At 53.4% G+C, this 21,110-nt stretch overlaps 1 protein-coding gene and 1 long non-coding RNA gene across 3 annotated transcripts in view; one reads left to right on the top strand and one right to left on the bottom strand.

Moving 5' to 3' along the window:
- LOC132220664 (uncharacterized) overlaps positions 1-21,110 on the bottom strand; it is a 747,794-nt gene that overhangs the window by 455,117 nt on the left and 271,567 nt on the right. The window lies entirely within an intron of this gene.
- ALDH9A1 (aldehyde dehydrogenase 9 family member A1) lies at positions 618-18,991 on the top strand. Of its 2 annotated transcripts, XM_059673984.1 has the most exons (11): positions 622-857; positions 2,076-2,221; positions 6,384-6,513; positions 6,870-7,004; positions 8,904-9,100; positions 9,667-9,807; positions 12,548-12,736; positions 12,967-13,054; positions 14,626-14,767; positions 17,370-17,482; positions 18,305-18,991. In XM_059673984.1, the coding sequence occupies exons 1-11, from the start codon at positions 668-670 to the stop codon at positions 18,397-18,399; spliced, it is 1,566 nt and encodes a 521-aa protein (XP_059529967.1). In that variant the 5' UTR covers positions 622-667; the 3' UTR covers positions 18,400-18,991. The 2 variants fall into 2 exon arrangements, with proteins under 2 accessions (XP_059529969.1, XP_059529967.1); XM_059673986.1 differs by lacking the exon at positions 14,626-14,767 and having other exon boundaries at positions 618-857.

The following is a 21,110-nucleotide window of genomic DNA, read 5'->3' as shown; positions in this document are numbered from 1 at the left end:
GAGAGAGAGAGAGAGAGAGAGAAGCCCTGGCTGGTTTGGCTCAGTGGATAGAGCGTTGGCCTTTGGACATCAGGGCCACATGCCGGTTCCGGGCTTGATCCCCAGTAGGGGCTGCAGGAGGCAGCCAATCGGTGATTCCCTCTCATCATTGATGTTTCTATCTCCCTCAGCGAAATCAATAAAAATATTAAAAAAAATAAAGATGGAGGAGGGGGAGGGGAGGGAGAGATGGAGAAGAAAGGGGAGGGAGGAGGAGAAGGAAGGGGAGGAGAAGGAAGAGAGAAAGAAGAAAGAAGGGGGAGAGAGACGAGAGGGAGGGGGAGGGGAGGGAGAACGCGTGTAGGCTCGCCCCCTCCTTTGGGCTAAGCCGCCCCGCCTGCCAGCGGAGGAGCCGAGTCCCGCCCCCGGAGCCCCGCAGGCCCCGCCCCGGAAGGCCCCGCCCTCGCCAGGAGATTCCTCAACTCAGGTCCCGCCCGTCCCATCCGGAGGCCCCGCCCCCGTGGGCCCGCCCCCCTCGCGATTCCGGGTCTCGGCCCGCAGTCGGGCACTCGCATCCGCATCCGCGCCCGTCTCCGCGCCGCCCGCCGCCCGCCGCCCCCACCCGCCGCCCGCCGCCCCCACCCGCCGCCCGCCGCCCCCGCCCGCCGCCCGCTGCCCCCGCCCGCGCATGCTGCCCCGCGCCGGCCGGGCCGCGCTGCCCCCGCTGCTCCCGCTGCTCCGCGCTCTGGGTCCCGCTCCCGCCGCCGCCATGCGCACCGGCAGCTTCGTCGTTTCGCAGCCGCTCAACTACCGCGGCGGGGCCCGCGTGCAGCCGGCAGACGCCTCGGGCTCCGAGACGGCGTTCGAGCCGGCCACGGGTAACGGGCCAGGGTAACGGGCGGCGGGGCCGGGGCGGGCGGGACGCGGGGTGACGGGCCTCGGGGCCGCCCTGAGCGCCGAGCACCGGGGCCTCTGCCGGTGAATGTCGGCGCGACTTGGCCGGGAAGGGAGGCGCCTGCTCGGACCCCGGCTGCCCGGGTGCCCAGCGCCGCGCCGGAGGCTGACGAGCGCGAGGTTTCTGTTTGTTTGGTCGTTCTGCCGGGTCTGTGGGTTGTTTGTGGGAGAAAATGCCACGTGTGTGCCAGACAGACCGGCCTGCAGCCGGGGCGCCGCGCTGGCCCGCGGGGCCTGACCTGGAACTCGGGCGCCCAGCGGGCCGGGCGGGTGACACCCTCCCGCGGGGAGCCGCCTCTGCCCCCCACTGCGCCCCCCCCCCCCAGATTGACACACAGCAGGACAGACACCCTTTCTCTGAACCGTCTGCACTCTGTGGCCTTGGCCGCTGCCTGTACCAACTAGCTGTTTGCAACCGAAGTGGCAGGTTTGCGAAACCCAGGAAAAGCGCTGCCCCCCGCGTTCCCGGGTGGGGGGTTGGGGGGAGGGAAGGAGCCTGACTTCGTCATTAAAGAAGGAAAGCGAGCCTGTTTTGCCCCAGAATAGGGATGGGAGTAGGTTGGGGTAAGAAAAGGAGAGGCGGGCTTTTCCTGTTTTTAATATTTGAGGGAAAAAGCCTCCCTTGCGTTTGGGGATCCTCTTGCTGACATCGCAGCTTGTTAACCGGGCTCATCCAGTATTCACACGATGAGGAAGTTGTATAGAACGTAGACGGGGTTTAAACTCAGCTATTAACCCGGGAGACTCGGTACTTTGCACCGTGATTTTGCAAGACCTCAGCTTCTCAAACATCGTTAAGGAGCTTCGCAGAGTAATTGCGAGGAAGTTAAGGTCAGTAAACCCGCCTGGTAAACAGGCGGGCAGGGGTTCCTCACCCAAGCTCAGGGTGTGCTGGGGCAAGGGGCATGATCTCCGTAATTATGTGCTATGATCACAGTTCTCTGCAGAGAAGTCTGCACCTTGTGTGAGATTCTTCAAGCGGCCAGTGACCCCAAGGTAGAGTTCGGAGCTGCTGGTGTAGAGGTGGCCACGGAGCGAAGCCATATTTAAAGACAAGGGGATGGTGGAGAGGAAATTTGGATACATAGGCGTTATTTCAGTGTGTGCCACGGGTGCGGTAACGCCACTCCCTGCTTTCCCAGGCCGGGTGATAGCCACTTTCTCCTGCTCCGGAGAAAAGGAGGTCAATTTGGCTGTTGAAGATGCAAAGGCTGCCTTCAACATATGGCGTCAGAAGTCGGGCCTGGAGCGAGGCCGGATCCTCCTGGAGGCCGCCAGGATCATCAGGGTGTGTTTCCTTTCTCCCCTTCCGGGAGAGCTGGCTGTCCTTGCTCCCGGGGAGCTGCGGGCGGTGGGCGGCGGACTTGGGACACTGTCAGGTTATGGCTAGTTTATGAAACCGGAGAGGTTTCCACCTGCTCACCTGGGCGTGTGTGCGCAACAGCCTTCGTGCACGAGTTCCCGTCGGGAGCCTGGCTCTCCGTGCCGACTCCCGGGATGGGTTTCTTTTCCATGTTTGTTTGAATTACAACAGATGGTCTGTAGCTTGTCTCTTTTCTTTTTTTCTGGTAATTTTTTTAAAAAGAGAGAGAGGAAGGGGGGGGGGCATTGATTTGTTGTTCCACTTACTTATGCATTCATTGGTTGAATCTTGTATGTGCCCTGACCTGGGATCGAACCCCCAACGTTGGCATATCGGGGACACGGCTCCAACCCACTGAGCTTTTTCCTCTGATGACTCTTAAGTCCTCCAACCTTTTTCAGATTTATTTTTACCTTAATTTCCTGGGAATATTTCATAGATTCATGCATGTTCCCCTCTTCAAAAACAGTTAAACTTTTTTATAGTTTTACAAAAGCAACCACGCTAGATGCTCGTTACAGTTTTCATAACACAGTGCTCTTTCTTTTATGTACAGGTATTGACCCTACTGTTTATTTTAAATTGGATTCATAATAGAAAATAGCTTTCTCTTACATATTCAGTCCTGTCATCTTCTGTGGGAGGGGAGAAAGGCATTCTTAGATTTTCTTTTTTTAAAAAATATATTTTATTGATTTTCTACAGAGAGGAAGGGAGAGAGATATAGAGAGTTAGAAACATCAATGAGAGAGAAACATCGATCAGCTGCCTACTGCACACCCTCTACTGGGGATGTGCCCGCAACCAAGGTACATGCCCTTGACCGGAATTGAACCTGGGACCCTCTAGTCCGCAGGCCGATGCTCTATCCACCGAGCCAAACCAGCTAGGGCAGATTTTCTTTTTAGGTATAATTTTCCAATTCTTTCCATTCATCCCTGGGCATCTCCAGCATTTTTAAGTTGCGGCTACAACTGAAACAAGTGTTTGAAAAGAGAATTAGTGAGTTCTGAGCATTAGAAAATAACACTGCATTTCTTCTTCTTTTTATATATAATTTTTTTCCAGATGAGAGAGAATCACTGATTGGCTGCCTCCTGCACGCCTCACACTGATGATTGAGGCCCAACCACGGGCATGTCCCCTGACCAGGAATCAAACCATGACCTCCTGGTTCATAGGTCAATGCTCAACCACTGAACCACACTGGCCGGGCAATGCTGCATTTCTTTTGAGGAATTAAAGCCTCATGTGCATATAACCTCTTCATTTCAAGTATGTAGTTGGCTATTTTGCATAACTTCCCTAAGGACTGTTCTCTCCTGTATACATACAAACATATACATACGTATTCACACATGTATGCATATGTAATATTCACTTTTTGGAGCGTTCTTTTTCTAAATGATCTTGAAATGGGGTATTAGTCTTGGATAGGAGAACAGGGCTGCTGTTTAGCAATAAGCTTTTTTTGTTTTGTTAATCCTCATGTGAGGATAAATTTTTCCATGATTTTTAGAGAGTGTGGAAGGGAGAGGGAGAGACAGAGAGAAACATAGATGTGAGAGAGACACATCGATTGGTTGTCTTCCACACACGCTCTGATTGGGGCTGGGGATCAAGCCTGCAACCAAGGCACCTGCCCTTGACCAGAATTGAACCCAGGACCCTCACTCCTCGGGCTGATGCTCTATCCACTGAGCCATACTGGCTAGGGCTCAGCAGTAAGCTTTTATTTATTTTTTTTTCTTTTTTTTTTTTAATTAAATCTTTATTGTTCAGATTATTACATTTGTTCCTCTTTTTTCCCCCCCCATAACTCCCCTCCTCCCAGTTCCCGCCCCACCCTCCGCCCTCACTCCCCACCCACTGTCCTCATCCATAGGTGCACGATTTTTGTCCAGTCTCTTCCCACATCTCCCACACCCCTTTCCCCCCCAAGAATAGTCAGTCCATTCCCTTTCTATGTCCCTGATTCTATTATAATCAACAGTTCATTCTGTTCATCAGATTATTTATTCACTTGATTCTTAGATTCACTTGTTGATAGATGCATATTTGTTGTTCATAATTTGTATCTTTACCTTTTTCTTCCTCTTCCTCTTCTTAAAGGATACCTTTCAGCATTTCATATAATCCTGGTTTGGTGGTGATGAACTCCTTTAGCTTTTCCTTATCTGTGAAGCTCTTTATCTGACCTTCAATTCTGAATGATAGCTTTGCTGGATAAAGTAATCTTGGTTGTAGGTTCTTGGTATTCATCACTTTGAATATTTCTTGCCACTCCCTTCTGGCCTGCAAAGTTTCTGTTGAGAAATCAGCTGACAGTCGTATGGGTAGTCCCTTGTAGGTAACTGACTTTCTTTCTCTTGCTGTTTTTAAGACTCTCTCTTTGTCTTTTGCTCTTGGCATTTTAATTATGATGTGTCTTGGTGTGGTCCTCTTTGGATTCCTTTTGTTTGGGGTTCTCCGCGCTTCTTGGACCTGTAAGTCCATTTCTTTCACCAGGTGGGGGAAGTTTTCTGTCATTATTTCTTCAAATAGGTTTTCAATATCTTGCTCTCTCTCATCTTCTGGCACCCCTATAATTCTGATGTTGGTACGCTTGAAGCTGTCCCAGAGGCTCCTTACACTATCCTCGCATTTTTGGATTCTTTTTTCATTTTGCTTTTCCGGTTGGATGTTTTTTGCTTCCTCGCATTTCAAATCATTGACTTGATTCTTGCGCTCCTCTGGTCTGCTGTCGGGCATCTGTATAATATTCGTTATTTCAGTCCGTGTATGCTTAATTTCTAGTTGGTTCCCCAATATAAGATCGAGGGTCTTATTAGTTTTCGTGTAGATCTCATTAAGTTTATCGGCAGCTTCTAAACAGTTCTTGAGAGACCTTAAAAGTGTGGTTCTGAACTCTATATCTTCCTTTGACAATTTTGTCCTGTTTCTTTGTCTCCGCATTTTGTTATGCTTCCTTGGTGCACTCCCTAGTGGTCTTTGTTCGCAGTCTTATAGTTAAACCTTTATTGTTGTAGCTAATTCCAGGGAGGGTTTGACCTCCAGGCCAAGTGGCTATGAGAATCAGCTGTGTCAGCAGTGAGAGAACTTCTGTCCTCTAGGGAGGTGCTAATCTAGCCTTTGCCTGAGGCTATCTGGCAAATGCCTCTGTGCAGGGCTTGGGCGGGGCGGGTCGCACAGGATCAACAGGGTGGGCCGGAGAGAGCAGTTATGGCGGCTCTCAGTCCTGTCCCCAGGGGCTCTGCCTCTCTGAGTCCCAGCACCCGCTGCAAAGCTGGGAGAGAAAGCTGCACTCGCTCTGACCGAAGCCAGACAGTCCCGCTTCTCCCGTTTGAGTCTGGGTCCCTAAAGACTCGCCCGGATCTGGAGCTCAGAGTCTGCGACTCCCTCCCGATTGAAAACAACAACCGCGCCCTCCGCCGCCAGCCCGCTCCGCGCACTCCGCACCTCAGAATTTGACTTCAGCACTGCGCCTCCTCTGAGTGTCCGTGTGCGTTTCTCTTTCCTCCTAGTTGTAGGACTTCCACTCAGCCAGTGTTCCTGTGGTTCTGGGTGATGTCCCTTCCGTTTTTTGGTTTCACTTTTGAAGTAGTTGTTCAAAGCAGCAAACTCCGGCGTTAACCTATGCCGCCATCTTGGTTCTCCTCAGCAGTAAGCTTTTATCTCTCTTGCCGGTGTAAGACTGTCATTCCTTTTCTTTTCATGTAAATAAAAGTTGTTTCACCCTGGCCAGTGTGGCTCAGTTGGTTGAGCGTCGTCCCTTCCACCCAGATATCACCAGTTTGATTCTCGGTGAGGGCCCAGGCCCAGGTTTTCAGCTCAGTCCCCAGTAGGGGGCATGTAGGAGACAGCGATCGATGTTTCTCTCTCATTGATGTTTCCGTCTCTCCCTCATGCTCTCAAATCAATAAAAACATTAAAAAAAATTGGAGTGGTTGCATCTGTGAAACCTGCGTAAATGTAACGTTACAAAAAAAGATGTTTTTATTTTTCAAAACTGGGCCGTGTATTTTGTCAGTGTTGACTGCTGTGGTGTATGGTAACGTGTCTTAAATCTAGTCTCTGCTGCCCACAGGAACGGACGGATGAAATCGCCACCGTGGAGAGCATCAACAACGGCAAGTCCATCTTGGAGGCCCGCCTGGACATCGACACCTCCTGGCAGTGCCTGGAGTACTACGCGGGCCTGGCGGGGTCCATGGCCGGTAAGCCCTCCCCGGCTGGCCTTCCCCCATCAGCTGCGGGAGGGAGAGGGCAGAGCCGAGGTGAAGGGCAAAGACTTCGGGGTGAGACCGGCCTGGGTCTCCTCCCTTCATGCCACCTAAGTCGTCTGCTGGGTGCCCAGTGCGCCTCAGAGGAGGAAGTGAGGGGGGGTGACCGTGGGTTGAATGTGGATGCTATGTGTCGAGGAGGTGCAGGAGCAGAGTAGGTGACAAGAGTGGACAGAGTGCGGGGGCGGGGTGCGGGGGGGGGACCGCGTGCTGCGAGCAGCCCGGAGGCACAGGTGTTGGTGAGGCCTGGGGGCCAGCAGACCTCCTCCTCTGCTCTGTCTTCCCCTTAGGCGAGCATATCCAGCTCCCAGGCGGGTCCTTCGGTTACACCCGACGAGAGCCGCTGGGCGTGTGCGTGGGCATAGGAGCCTGGAACTACCCCTTTCAGATCGCCTCCTGGAAGTCAGCCCCCGCGTTAGCTTGCGGTAAGAAAGAGTTGTTCCTCCTCTGTGAGTAGGGTCTGCTGCGCGGCCTCTCCCCTCACCTGTGCGCGCACTCATACTCACACACACACACTCATACTCACACCCACACACGCACACACACTCATACTCACACCCACACACGCACGCACACACACACTCATACACCCACACACTCTCTCATACACCCACACGCACACACTCATACTCACACCCACACACGCGCGCGCACACTCATACTCACACCCACACACGCGCGCGCACACTCATACTCACACCCACACACGCACACACACACTTATACTCACACACGCACGCACACACTCATACACCCACACACGCACACACACTCATACTCACACCCACACACGCGCACACACTCATACTCACACCCACACACGCACACACTCATATTCACACCCACACACGCGCACACACACTTATACTCACACACACGCACACACACACTCATACTCACACCCACACACACACTCATACTCACACCCACACACGCACGCACACGCACACTCATACTCACACCCACACACGCGCACACACACTCATACTCACACCCACACACAAACACACACACATACACCCCCCACACACACTCTCACCTACATACACACACTCATACACACTTAAACTCACACACACACACTAATACACATGCATACACACATGCACATTCACACTCACATACACGCACACACACATACTCACACATACTCATACTCTCACTCTCACATACACTCACACTCACACTCACACACACACTCTTCCCATCACGAGGGCCATGCGGGGCATGAGGCCTCAGAGGGCACGTGTCCATTCCCGCCTGGCCCGGGGGGAGTCTGCGGTGTAGTGACACACACAGATCGTGTCTATGTTGTTCCTGTTCACATTCATCTCATTTATTTCTGTTTATGGAAGGAAGAAAGTTTTGGTCTTAGAGGTCTTGTTTTTTACTGTCAGATTGGATTAGATTTGTGTTCCCTGTAAGTTTTCTTCCTTTCTGGTCATGAATTTCTGTGAAGGGGAGCACTTAGGAATCTGACTTAAGAAGCAGAAGATTGCTTGGCTGGCGTGGATCAGTGGTTAGAGCATCAGCTTGTGGACCAAAGGGTCCCGGGTTGAAATTCCCAGTCAAGGGCACATACCTTGGTTGTGGATCAATCCTGGCCCTGATTGGGGCGTGTTTGGGAGGCAGCCAATCAGTGTGCCTCTCACATCGATGTTTCTCTCTCTCTCTCTCTCTCTCTCTCTCTCTCTCTCTCTCTCTCTCTCGACCCCTTTTCCATTTTCCCCCTTTCTCTCCTCCCTTCCTTCCTGCCTTCCACTTAATGGAAAAAATGGCCTCCCATGAGGATTTTTAAAAAATTAAAAAAAAAACCTTAAAAAAAAGGGAAGCAGAAGATAAACTTCCTCCTCCGTTTGAGTTAAGAGAAATGACACCCAAGGCTCCCATCACAGCAGCTCTGGCTGACGGACTTGGGACGTCTCCTCCTCCTATTTACAGAGATGAGTTGGGTGGGGCGGGGCGGGGGGAGGCTCTCAGAACAGCTGTGAGGTGGGGAGGGACGCGTGTGGCAGCGCAGCTGCTTGCTTATCGCCCGCCGCGTTCTTCGCTCCCCGAGGGACGGAGGAGGAATAGATGCCTTCCTTCCCTGGCTGTGGGGACTCCTCAGGGTCGCTAACCTTTCTCCAGCTTCCCCTGGTCAAAGGGACTGAGCCTACCTGCTTCCTTCGATGGTGCAGGTGCCAGATGATGGACACGCAGCGTGGGACTGGTGACTGACACGCGGGGGGTGTGGTCTGGTTAATGAGGGAGACCTGCGGGGAGGGCGAGATCCTGTCCTGAGGGGATCCCCCACTGAGTCCTCTGTTTTGGGGCTTGCGCAGGAAACGCCATGGTCTTCAAGCCGTCCCCCTTCACGCCCGTGTCTGCGCTGCTGCTGGCCGAGATCTACACGGAGGCGGGGGCACCTCCCGGCCTCTTCAACGTGGTGCAAGGCGGGGGCGCCACGGGCCAGCTTCTGTGTCAGCATCGAGACGTGGCCAAGGTCTCCTTCACCGGGAGTGTGCCCACCGGCACCAAGGTGAGACCACACGGTCAGATTGAGGCAGTGGCATCTAGCTGTGGGTGCCAGCCCACCCGAGCCTGCTCGTGCCGGGAGGGAGGCCGCGGGTGTCACCCACGTGGGTCTGACGGGGACTTCAAACGTGTGAAGGGGGCGGGGAGTGCACTCGGGCAGACGGGCGCCATCAGCCCCCGTGCCGCGGGCGGGCCCGGGTCCCCCGGGGGCTTGGATGCCTTCACTCAGCTGCAGCCCCCTCGGCAGGAAGGTGCTGCTCGGTCCACTTCACCTTCATTGTTCTGACCTTGATCTGCGCTCCGAGCTGTCAGCCTGAGCACAGTAACAGTGACACCGCGTTCCTGCCCGTGGCAGCCGGGTGCGGGGACGGTGTTTTTAAGGTGAACGCCCTCCTGAGAGTGGCGGGTGCGCCTCTGGCTTCTCTGGAGCCTGGAGAGGAATGTTACGGGACGGGGCAGGGCATGTGCGAGAGCAAGGCTGCAGAGGCCGCTGCCTTGGCGGTCGGGGCCTGTCACCTAGCGTGGACTCCCTCGTCAGACCTCTGATGGTGGTCTTTCCTGTTCCCCAAGATCATGGAGGTGGCGGCGAAAGGAATCAAACCCGTCACCTTGGAACTCGGAGGCAAGTCTCCCCTGATCATCTTCGCCGACTGCAACCTGGAGAACGCGGTGAAGGGGGCGCTGATGGCCAACTTCCTCACGCAAGGCGAGGTGCGCGCTGCCCCGGGGGAGGCTGGGAGGCATCCCCATGCCTGCATCGAACAGCATGTTTTAAAGAGGTGTTTTATTTGGAAATAATTTCAGACTTAGAGGAGAGTTGTACAGATAGTACAAAGAATTCACATGTTCCTTTGAGCCAGGCTCCTCAAATGTCCACATTTCATTATGTTTATTTAAAACAATTTTTATATGTTTTTATTGATTTCGGGGAGAGGGAGAGAGAGAGAAACATCAGTGATAGCAGAATCATGGATCGACTGCCTCTTGCACGCCCCACGCTGGGGATCAAGCCTGCAACCTGGGCACCTGCCCTGACTGGCAATCGAACTGTGACCTCCTAGTTCATAGGTTGACACTCAACCACTGAGCCGCGCCGGCCGGGAAGTCCTTCTACGTCTTTCAGCTCACTTTCTACTGTGAGGAAGTGCTTTCCTGGCCTTGTTTTCATTCACTCATTGCTGTCGGCGTGGACCCATGCATCCCACGTCCTTCTGTGTGTCACACCCATTATTTAGTTTCATGCTCAAATGATTGCCACTCAGCAGGCGGGACCCTCTCTTGACCTTCTGATACGTCTTCATGGTCCTCTGAGCACTTGACCTCCTGGCACAGCAGGTGCTCTGGACTCGCGCTCTTCCCCTGGCCGAGCTCCGCAGCCAGCCTGGCTTCGGGGGCCCTGGGCCCTTTCAGTGGTAAATGGGGTTTAGACACCAAGGTCTGGGTGCCAGGCAGACTCCTTACTGGGTGCCCCTGCCTCCAGACCCTCCCGGAGGCCAGAGCTGGGAATAGATGTTGGCACCTGTGTGTGTACTTTTATGCAGCACGCACATATGTGTGCACACACGTGCACGCACACATGTATTTCTGCAGGTATCTGTGTTAATGACCACAAGTTCATACAGATCTTTCCAGTCATTCCAATACTGCAGAGTTGTGCTCGCCCTCGCCCTTCCATGTTGATAGCTCTCTCCTCTGCTGAGAGGTTGGGCGCCCGTTCCCCACAGTCTGTCTGTGTGACTGGGTCCTAGAATGCGTTTGTAGTTGCAGATTTGGGCAAAGTCAGTCTTCCAGCAGGAGTTCCTGTTTTCTCACGGCTCTCGTCGTTGGCCTGAGGGTAGAGTTAAAACTGAAGGTCCAGTGGGCGGTTCTTCCTTCTCCCGCCCGTTTTCCTTCCTGTGTTTCTTTTCGCACAGTGACCAGCTGCTGGTAGGTTGCTTATTCCCTTCTTTCTCGGGCACGTGTGGAAGTTGGCATCTCAGAGGTACTTCCTTTCTCTTTGCCTCTAACATCCGGGGTTGCTCCCTTTCACCGTGGGACTGGTTCTTCTCCGTGTTTGTAGCTGCCCTCCCGTAATCCTTGTGCGCTGGCAGCATCTGAGCGGTCTTGACATTCACGTCTATGGGAGAGTCTAAATCAGTGGTTCTCATGAGGCCCAGAAATCAGGATTTTATTTTATTTTATTTTTTTTTATATATGTGTAAGTGGTTTATTTGTCTAGAATTGGACAAAGATGTTCATAATCTTTTAAAAATGTATTAGATATAAAAGATTATTTCCTTTTTTTACATTTGCGGCACGGTTCTCATTTTTAAAAATTTAGGTTAGCTAGTAATTTTAATATTTTATAGATGTTTTAAAAGAATCATCTCATAATTTTTGTTACATCTAACTTTCTTTGTTATTATTTAATTCATTACTTTCCCCATTTTTATTTTTTTATTATTATTATTATTTTAATTCAATTGGGTATTTTATTGTTTTGGCAACTGCAAAATATACAAATTTCTGAAAGGCAGCCCCTGTGTGAAAGCCGGCACAGCTTCATCCCAGATAATTAATTCAGACAAATATACAGAATGCAGAGAAGTCTTAAGTTGCACATAAAAGGCCCCAAACCAACCAACAAACAACCCAATGTAAGAAATTGTCTATGTTCAAGCTCCTTTATACACATTAAATAAATAAATAGCACATTTGCTATCAAAATAATAAAAAAATAACTTTCAAGTATTACAAACAAAATCATCATTGGTGTGGTTCAAACAGTTTTTCTTCACCCCCAAATGAAGAGTTTTGTCCAGGGTCTCAGGACAGAAAAAAGGAGAGGGGTACACCTACCCAAAAACAAATATGCAAAGTTAAAAAAATTGGTCCCAGATTTTTTTTGGGGGGGTGGGGGGGTGAGGCGGAGTGAGAGGCAATAAAGTAGCAAGTGCTCCGTGCCTGCAGCTCCCATACACCTTCCATCCAACACCAGGTGATTCTCATGTGCAGCCAAGGCTGAGAACCACTGGTCTAACTACTCGTTATTTGTGATTCTGGAGACAAGCATTGACTACGAAATGCTCTGGGTGTTTATTAGGCTCGAGCCCTGGCTCTTAACTGTTTCTACTGTCCCCTCCCATTCTTACCTCTTACTCTAAGTATGCAGCCCAATCGAGCAGCTGATGTGAGCAAACGGGAGGGTCTGGGGTCCTCTGGTCTGTTAACGGCCTTAAGAAAATTTAAACAAACACAAGAAGATGGAAGTATCTCAGGGTCAAACAGCTTGTGCTGCAGGTGTGATGTGTCCAGTTACACTAAAGTGGCTCCTGTTTAGTAGGGGGAGCTTTGGTAAATGGAACGGACCTTTACAAAGCTGTAGTGTGTTCTTTTTAAGCTTTAACATGGGATTTTTTTCCCTTTTCCTTTTTTTTTCTTTGCACGCTGATACATTTTTGTCTCTTTTCAGGTTTGCTGTAATGGCACAAGAGTGTTTGTGCAAAAGGAAATTCTTGATAAATTCACAGAGCAAGTGGTGCAACAGACCCAGAGGATAAAAATTGGAGACCCCCTTCTGGAAGGCACCAGGATGGGCCCCCTCATCAACCGACCACACCTGGAGCGAGTCCTCGGGTTTGTGAAAGGGGCCAAGGAGCAGGTGAGGAAAGGGACAGGGGGCTGGGCCTGGACCCGGCAAGGGGAGGGCAGTTCCTCCCACCACCAGGTGCAGGGCCCTTCCTGAGGCCGGACCCCCTCCTATAGCTCGCAGGGTCTGGGCCAGGGTCCCGCTTTGTCCTTGCGATGGAGCGACTGAGTCCGTTAGTCTAGGACTGCATGTGGGGGTCGCACGTGTAACGGAAAGTATGCATCTGTTTTCCTTTTTGGCAGGGGGCTAAGGTGTTATGTGGGGGAGACCCATACGTACCCGAAGATCCCAAGCTAAAGGATGGATATTTCATGAGACCATGTGTGTTGGGTATGTCCTCTTCTTGTTTGCTTGAATGAAATAGCAGATGGAAGAGAGCCGCTCTGTGGTCCCAGCCTGCATAAGGTCATAATTGTCTTCTGGAACTGTTGAGTAGTAACATTTTGGCTAATGGTTTCCCTAAAAATCACACGTGGATGACTAGTTTTCAAAGAGTTAGAACATAGTAAATCACACTTAAGTGCCATCTAAAGGTGATTTAATCCCTAAGTACGCTCTAATCCGCATCTTAAGAGACCGTAGAGGTGTCATCTTTGTGGATGTGTGAACAGCTGATTATAGACTTTGGCTCCTATCGAGCTGGTGTTGGTAGGAGGTTCTCAGGCTGTTCTCTGGCCTCCATGCTGCTCACATCATCACACGGCCTTGTAAGGCACACGTCTCCCCTACTGCCATGACCGTTGTGTCGGGGTGTCTGGCCTCAGGGACAGGGCAGGAGGCACCGCTCTCCAGAATCACCGGGCTCAGTATTCGATGGTAAATAAGTGCGCTTCTCTACATATGCATGTTGTGAAATGTCAAGTGTGAGTTACATCATTTTAAAGAATGGCCTCTTGCCCAGCCAGTGTGGCTCAGTAGTTGAGCTTTGACCTAGGAACCTAGAGGTTCGATTCCCAGTCAGGGCACATGCCTGGGTTGCAGGCTCAGTCCCCTGTTTGGAGGTGTGCAGGAGGCAGCCAATCAATGATTCTCATCATTGATGTTTCCACCTCTCTCTCCCTTCCTCTCTCTCTAAAAATCAATAAAAAGATTTAAAAGGTAAAAGAATTGGCCTATTAAAGGAATTTAAATACATTTTCATATCAAGTAAACACCCCATTGGTTATTTCCAAGGTTATGTTTTTATAGTGGAACTTCCTTTTTTGTATCTAATTCTATCACAGTCATTAAGAAAATGTGGGAAGGTATAACAGACAATCATATATGTAACATTTAACAGAAACTGGGACAGTCCCCTTAACATTTGTATCTTTTTCAGTGAATGACGTTTATTTTTAATGTTTTTTTAATTGATTTCAGAGGGAGAGGGAAACATCAATGATGAGAGAGAATCATTGATCAGCTGCCTCCTGCACCCCCCCCCCCCCCCAATTGGGGATTGAGACCACAATCCAGACATGTGCCCTGACTGGGAATCGAACTGTGACCTGGTTCATGGGTTGGTGCTCAACCACTGAACCACACTGGCCGGGTCTCCGTGAACGTTCTTTCACGAGCATTCTCTTAGTAAATTCCTTTAGAAACGTTACTTCGAGAAGCTTGGAGACGTGGGTGACGCGGCCCTGTCCTCTGCCTGGACGCTGCTTTGTGGGCCAGCCGTCGCTGCTGTCAGTGGTGACGGCCGTCCTGTGTGCCTGCTGGTCACTCTTCGGGGTCTCTGGTGATGAACTGAAGCGTGGAGCTAGTTACCCGAGGCTGCGACTGAACACACACTGTCACGTTGCCACCCCGTGGGAGCGCCCTCTGGCGCCGCTCAGGCTGTGTGCGGACTGTGCGGACGAGCACGTTTTGGGGGCCGAAGCAGCGGTTCCCCACGGCATCCTGTCTCCCGCTGCCCGCAGGTAACTGCAGGGATGACATGACCTGCGTGAAGGAAGAGATCTTCGGGCCCGTTATGTCCATTCTGTCGTTTGACACCGAAGCGGAGGTTCTGGAAAGAGCCAACAACACCTCTTTTGGACTAGCCGCCGGCGTCTTCACCAGGTGTGTGGGGAAGGCCCCGCTGGCTCTAGGGAGGGTGGAGGGTGCTGTCTGCGCAGATGGGGCCTGATCTGGCCCCCGCGGGTCTGCCCGCTGCGTTTCCTCTCCTCGGCGTCTCCTGTAAAGTCAGAAGATGCCCAAGTGGCATTGTGTAGTTTGCCCTCAGTGGCCACAGTCCGGCTGCTGAGCCTAAGTTGAGCTGTAAACTTGGGTGATGAAAGTGCTGCCCTTCTTTATTGTTTATGGAGTTGGTATTTAGCGCTGACCCCAGGGTCCCAAAGCACGAGTGTCCACGTGCAGGACTTTGGAAACCTGCAGGCGTAGGGCTGGGCCGCGCTCCAGGACATGGGTGCGGGCCCCAGCGACTCCTGCTGGGGACGCACTGCAGCACGGGGAGCGGTTTTGTTTGCGCGCATTTGGGTCTTCCCAGGCTTAGCCGCTGTGAGCAGGGTGTGACCCATGTCCTTCTGTGTGAGCTTCAGCCACTGCAGTGAGTACGAGGTGGTTTGGAAGCAGTGTCTCTGCTTGACGATACGCAAACTCTGCATGGTTCGCTATTATAGGCAGTTTTTTTTTTCTTTTCTGTTTTATTTAAAGGGGCTCTAATGAGAAATCATCCTTTTTAAAAATTATTTTATTTATTAATTTTTTTATTGATTTCGGAGAGGAAGGCAGAGGGGGAGAGAGGTAGAAACATCATGATAACAGAGAGTCATTGATTGGCTGCCTCCTGGATGCCCCACACTGGGGATCAGGCACGCCCCCCGGGCATGTGCCCTGACCGGGAATCGAACCCAGGACCCTTCAGTCGCAGGTCAGTGCTCTATCCACTGAGCCAAACCCAGGGCTATTTATTGATTTTAGAGAGAGGAATGAGGAAGGGGGGAGTGGGAGAGAGGGAGAGAGCAAGATCTGTGTGAGAGTGAAACATGGATTGGTTGCCTCCAGTATCCGCCCTGATGAGGGATTGAATCCGCATCCTAGGTGTGTGTCCTGACCAGGAATCGAGCTGCCACGTATGGTGTACGGGAGGATGCTCCAGCCACCAGAGCCATACCGGCCAGGGCGTAGGCAGTTTTCTACGACTCCTTCACACTTGGCATTTTTCTGTTGCTTTAGTGATAGACAAGGTTCCATTTTTTTTCACTTTGTGGCCGGAACTTGGGAAGGAAGACACGTCTCCCTGATGACCTGATGTAATGGCTCTGCTTGAGCTCCCAGGAGAGGCTCAGGAGCTGCTTCTTTAAAAAACAAACAGCCGTGGCGGTAGCTCAGCTGGTTAGAGCATGGTCCCGATACACCAAGGTTGCGGGTTCAATCCCTGGGCAGGGCACGTGCAAGAATGAACCAGTGAACGCATAAATAAGTGGAACAGCAAATTGATGCTTCTCTCTATCTCTCCCTCCACCTTCCTCTCTCTCAAATCAATAAATAAATTTAAAAAAAATGACCAAAACAAACAACAGCCCTGGCTGGTTTTGCTCAGTGGATAGAGCGTCTTCGGCGTGTGGAGTAAAGGGTTTCAGGTTCGATTCCGGTCAGGGGCACCTGCCTTGGTTGCAGGCTCCTCCCTGGCCCGGGACCTGGACGGGGCGCATGTGGGAGGCAACCAGTCGATGTGTTTCTCTCACATCGATGTTTCTCTCTATCTTTCCCTCCCTGTCACTCTCTCTACAAATCAGTGGAAAAATATCCTCGGGTGAGGATATGTTTCTCTCTCTCTCCCCCTCTGCCTTCCTCTCCGAAATCAATAAAAAAATTTAATAAATAAAAGCCAAAACAAACAAAAAACTCAAATAAAAACTTTAGTTTTCAGGGTAATTTTAGGTTTACCATGATAGTGAGAAGGTACAGGATTTCCCATCCGCCCCGTCCCCCCCATGCACAGCTTCCTTAATATCTGCCCCCTACAGGCGGTCCATTCGTTATGACGAGCCTGTGTGACCGTGTCATCACCCCAAGCCCAGTTCACACTGGGGCTCCCTCTGGGCGGCGTCCTCTGTGGGTTTGGATAAAGGGCGGTGACCGGGACCCCCCCTGGGGCGGCACATGGAGCAGCGCCCCTGTCCTGAGGCGGCGTGAGCAGCTGCGCTGTGACTGCGAGGGGCTGTCTCGTGCTGCGGCCACGGTACAGGCAAAGGAGCCACGCCTACGCCTCTGCCGGCTCGATGGGGATCACTCACGGGCTGAGCAGCTCACCCACATAAAGTGCACACCTGGGTGCTCAGTGTGTTCACAGAGCTGTGCAGGTCACCACAGCCTAACGTCAGGAGGTTTCCATCAGCTCAGGACAGTGAGGCGAGCTGGTCCCCGCCCCCAGCCCCCAGGTCTCCTGCCTGTCTCCGGACTTGCTTGCTCTGAATGTTTTCTATAAATGGGACCACACGCCTTTAGCTTTCACTGACTTCATGTTTTCAGGGGTCTCCCTGCTGCAGCAGGTGTCGGCCCTGCTCCTCCCCACTCCCCAGGAATTGCCCGTGCAGGTCTCTTCCGCACCATGTCACGCTGGTGGGCATGTGGTGCCCGTACTTGTGGCTGCTGTGAGCGGTGGTGAGCGTCTGTGTGTGATGGGGGGGCTCCAGGTTAAGCCTCGTCTTCCCTGCAGGGACCTCCAGCGCGCTCACCGCGTGGTGGCCGGGCTGCAGGCCGGCGTGTGCTTCATCAACAACTACAACGTCAGCCCCGTGGAGCTGCCCTTCGGCGGCTATAAGAAGTCAGGTGAGAGCTGGGTCGGCGGGCCACCAGGTCTCCAGGGGGCTGTCGTCGTTAGTCCCTGTTGACCAGGGTCCCAACCCGTCGGCCTCGTCACCGCTCAGATCGGGGGTGCATCTCGGCAAGGCCTGTCAGGTGGGGAGAGTTACCTTCCTCGCGGCTGTGAGCGCCGTATTATGGCCACCACATGCTGGCCGACATAGGACCGGGTGCGCGCTGATGAAGCGGTGGGTGTTAATCTGACAGTTTGATTTGGTCTCTCCCTGGCATTCCCAAATCACAGTCCCCTAGTCATCCCCGTCCCTCCGGGACCAGCCGAGCGGGGCACAGGCCATGTGCAGAGCCGGAACGGGGCTGTTTGGTTACTATGTAACCGTCAGTGCAGCGGAAGTTGGGTTGTGACCTGCGGCTTTGGAGTGGTGCCCACGGGATGAGGGGGAGACGGAGGGTGGCCAGCTGTGCTCAGGATTAGCAGAGGGCCTCTGTCACCTCTGAACGGTGCCCCCTGGAAACGTGCCCTTTTGGGGACTGGGCCTTGCCCTTAGGAGGCGAGCCTACCTGTCTGGGGCAGGGTGACAGGAAAGGCCAAGCAGGGGACGTGCCCTTCCGCACGGAGCCTGGTCCCAGCTGCGGGCAGGGTCTCGGCTTCACTGGCCCGGCCACTCCCCACGCCGCTCGCAGCTGGCGTCCCCAGGGGAGGGCTTTCTCTCTTAAACGTGTTGCTTCCGTGTTCCTCCCCAGGCCTGAGGGCAGTGCCTGTCTCCGCGGTCACTGTGACCTTTCAGACGTGCCGTGCGGGCTCATCGTCACCCCTTGTCTTCCTTGCAGGGTTTGGCAGAGAGAATGGCCGGGTGACCATTGAGCATTACTCACAGCTGAAGACGGTGTGTGTGGAGATGGGTGACGTGGAGTCTGCTTTCTGAAAGGCGGCCGTGAACCCCGTGGACATGCCAGGCTGAGCCCGTGAGACCGGCAGAGGCCTCGCACGGCACCGATGTGTCCCGGACGCGGTCGCGTGTGTCCGCGACAGGCTCAGCGTCACTCTCGTCACTCAGGCCTCTTCCCTGAGGCTTGCACAAGTGCCTTGGTTCTAATGGTGAAGCAGTGAGTTCCCGCAGCGCGGACTCAGTGCCCTCCTGAACCGCCAAGCCCTTCTGGAGACGGACCAGGGCTGTGCCTCCGACCCCTGCCCTCTGCTCTCTCGCTTGCCTGGAAGAACGCGTTCCTTTTAGGTTCCGTGGACCCACGCAGGTGCTGTTGGCTCCCGGCTGCCTTAAGCTCTGGCTCCTTGTCATTCTGCTGAAAGCTTCTGATCAGGAAGGGAGGGGACTAGGTACTGGGCGGGTCGGCGGTGAACGGTAACTGCAGAGAAAGTTTTGTTTCTGCGCGGCCGCGGGAGAGGACACGTCCTCTGCTTTGAACTGCAGCTTGCTGTCTGGACGCAGTGGTTCCCCATTAAATGTACAAATTGTTTGCACGTGTCCTAGAGCCAAATAAATCACACTGTTCATCCTTCCAGTGTCGTGTTTTGAAACGAAACAACTCTCAAGGTCACTTAGGACACGGGATGGGCTGACGTGAGATGCATGTAACAGCTCCTAGGCCCTGTGAGCCTCGAGGCTCTGGGTGCCTCCCACCCTGGAGAGCTGTCAGGTCCTGGACCTCAGACTGCCGGGTCCTCTTGGCCGAGACCTGCACAGCTAGGGTCCAGGACCTGAAGGAGGGGCCGGCGCACAGATGAAAATGCTATACAGGAAATAGGAATTCAGATGGCATGGGGGCCAGGTGGAGCCTCTTTCTTGAGGAGGCACCGACTTTCCGACCTGGTCCGCCTTTTATTCACTTGAATACACATTGGCCCTTTAGCAATGCCTACGGGCAGATCAAAGGTACAGTTTGGTAAACAGTAAAAGGATTACCAGGTTAGGGAATTGCCTTGAGCCACTGAGCCCACAGCAGGGCAAGATGAGGCTGATTTTCAGCCCTGCTGAATATCGAAGTCCATTGGCCTTCCCATGTTTTCTTTATGCATTAACATGCTAACTGCTGTTGGCTGTAGCCCCCAGCACCTCTACCTGTCAGGGGAATGGCTACCAGCTACCAGCTGTGTCAGGGCTTCCCAGAGAACAGAGCCAGTGGGACAGTTCCATCGGCCTGTGTAAGGGGAGGTGACTAGGAAGGGCTCGCGTGACTGGCGGCCGAGACGGCCCAGCACCTGCCGCCTGCAGGCTGGACTGGGGAGCTGGTGGTGTAGGTCAGGGCGAGTCCCGGGCTGAGAGCAAGAGGGGATGGGGTAAGTCAGGCCGAGCTGAGAACTGGAGCTGAGATCCCAGGCGGAGGTGGGTGGCCCACACAGGCAGACAGCGAGCTCGCCCTCTGCACGGAATGGACTGGACGCTGGGAGGACCCTCTGCTTACCTAGGCCACCAATTCAGACGCTTACCTCTTCTGGAAGCACCTCCCAGACACACCTGGAAATCGTGTTTCACCAGCCACCTGGCACCCTGAGCCCAGTCAGGCCAACACAGGCTGACATGGAGAATTAACCCTCAGGACAGACAGCCAGCCTAGCAGTCAGAGGCAAGGTTGGATCTCGCTCCTGGGCCTGCGTGGGCGTATGAGCTCTGATGGCAGGTGCGTGCCTAGAGGATGGGACCCGGGATCAGCCCCTCGGGGTTTGCACAGCGAGCACATGGGGTGCAGGGCACGGCCAGCAGAATGGTCTCACCGTGTCTGGGGGACCCCGTGTGGCTTACATAGGCAGAGCTGCCTGGGATGACAAGTGAGCAGGGGGAGGGGCCGACATCTGAACTCACTGTGTTCCCGCTGCTGCACCTCCCATTCAGCGCTCACTCCTGGGAGAGGGGGGTCCTGCGCAGGCCAGGTCGCGAGGATCAGGACGAAAGGAGCAGGACAAGGCCAGTGCGTGATCTGACTTGCGCCTCCTGCTCCCCTTCCCCATCCCTAGACTTAACTCAGTGGATTAGCTTCCTATGACTCCTCTTCACGTTTCCACTCACATTAGTTATCTCCCAGCTCTGGGGTTGACGTTGGAAATGGCTTCAGGGGCACAGCCAGGGTGTTGGTGCCACGCTCCCCCGAGGCTCTGGAGGTCATGGGCTCCCTCGCCCCCTCCAGCCCTCAGTAACTCCTTGCCCTGCTTGGCTCCCAGCCTCCTCTCTTCACAGCCCGCAGCTGAGCATCCTCCGTCCTCTCTGCTCCGATCGCCTTCCTCTTCCAGGGACGCTGTGATGGGGGCCCATCCAGACGGTCCCTATCTCTCCTCTCAAGATCCTTGCTTGTCTCTGCAAGGTCTCTGCCACGGATGGGGACACGCACAGGTTCTGGGGACGAGACTTGACCACACTGGGGGAGCATTACTCAGCCGGCCGCACAGCAGTGTGTCCCGGGGGGCTGTCTGCTGACAGATTTCCCTGAACAGACACCTGTGGTTGAGGAAACACCTTCCGAGAGGAGTGACTCAGGCCCACGGGCCCCACCAAGGAAATGGGCCGATCCTGGAGCCGCCCCCTCTCAGCTGGAGAATTTGTGGGATGTGGCCCCATTTCCCCGGAGTCTTTTTCTTCTTCTATTACTTTGATTTCCTTTTGAGAGTTAACACCTTGCTGACTGG

Source organism: Myotis daubentonii, chromosome 18, assembly GCF_963259705.1.
Source record: "Myotis daubentonii chromosome 18, mMyoDau2.1, whole genome shotgun sequence".
Taxonomy (NCBI): Eukaryota; Metazoa; Chordata; class Mammalia; order Chiroptera; family Vespertilionidae; genus Myotis; species Myotis daubentonii.
Note: the sequence above shows the minus strand (reverse complement) of the source record. Positions and strands in the feature narration are given on the sequence as shown.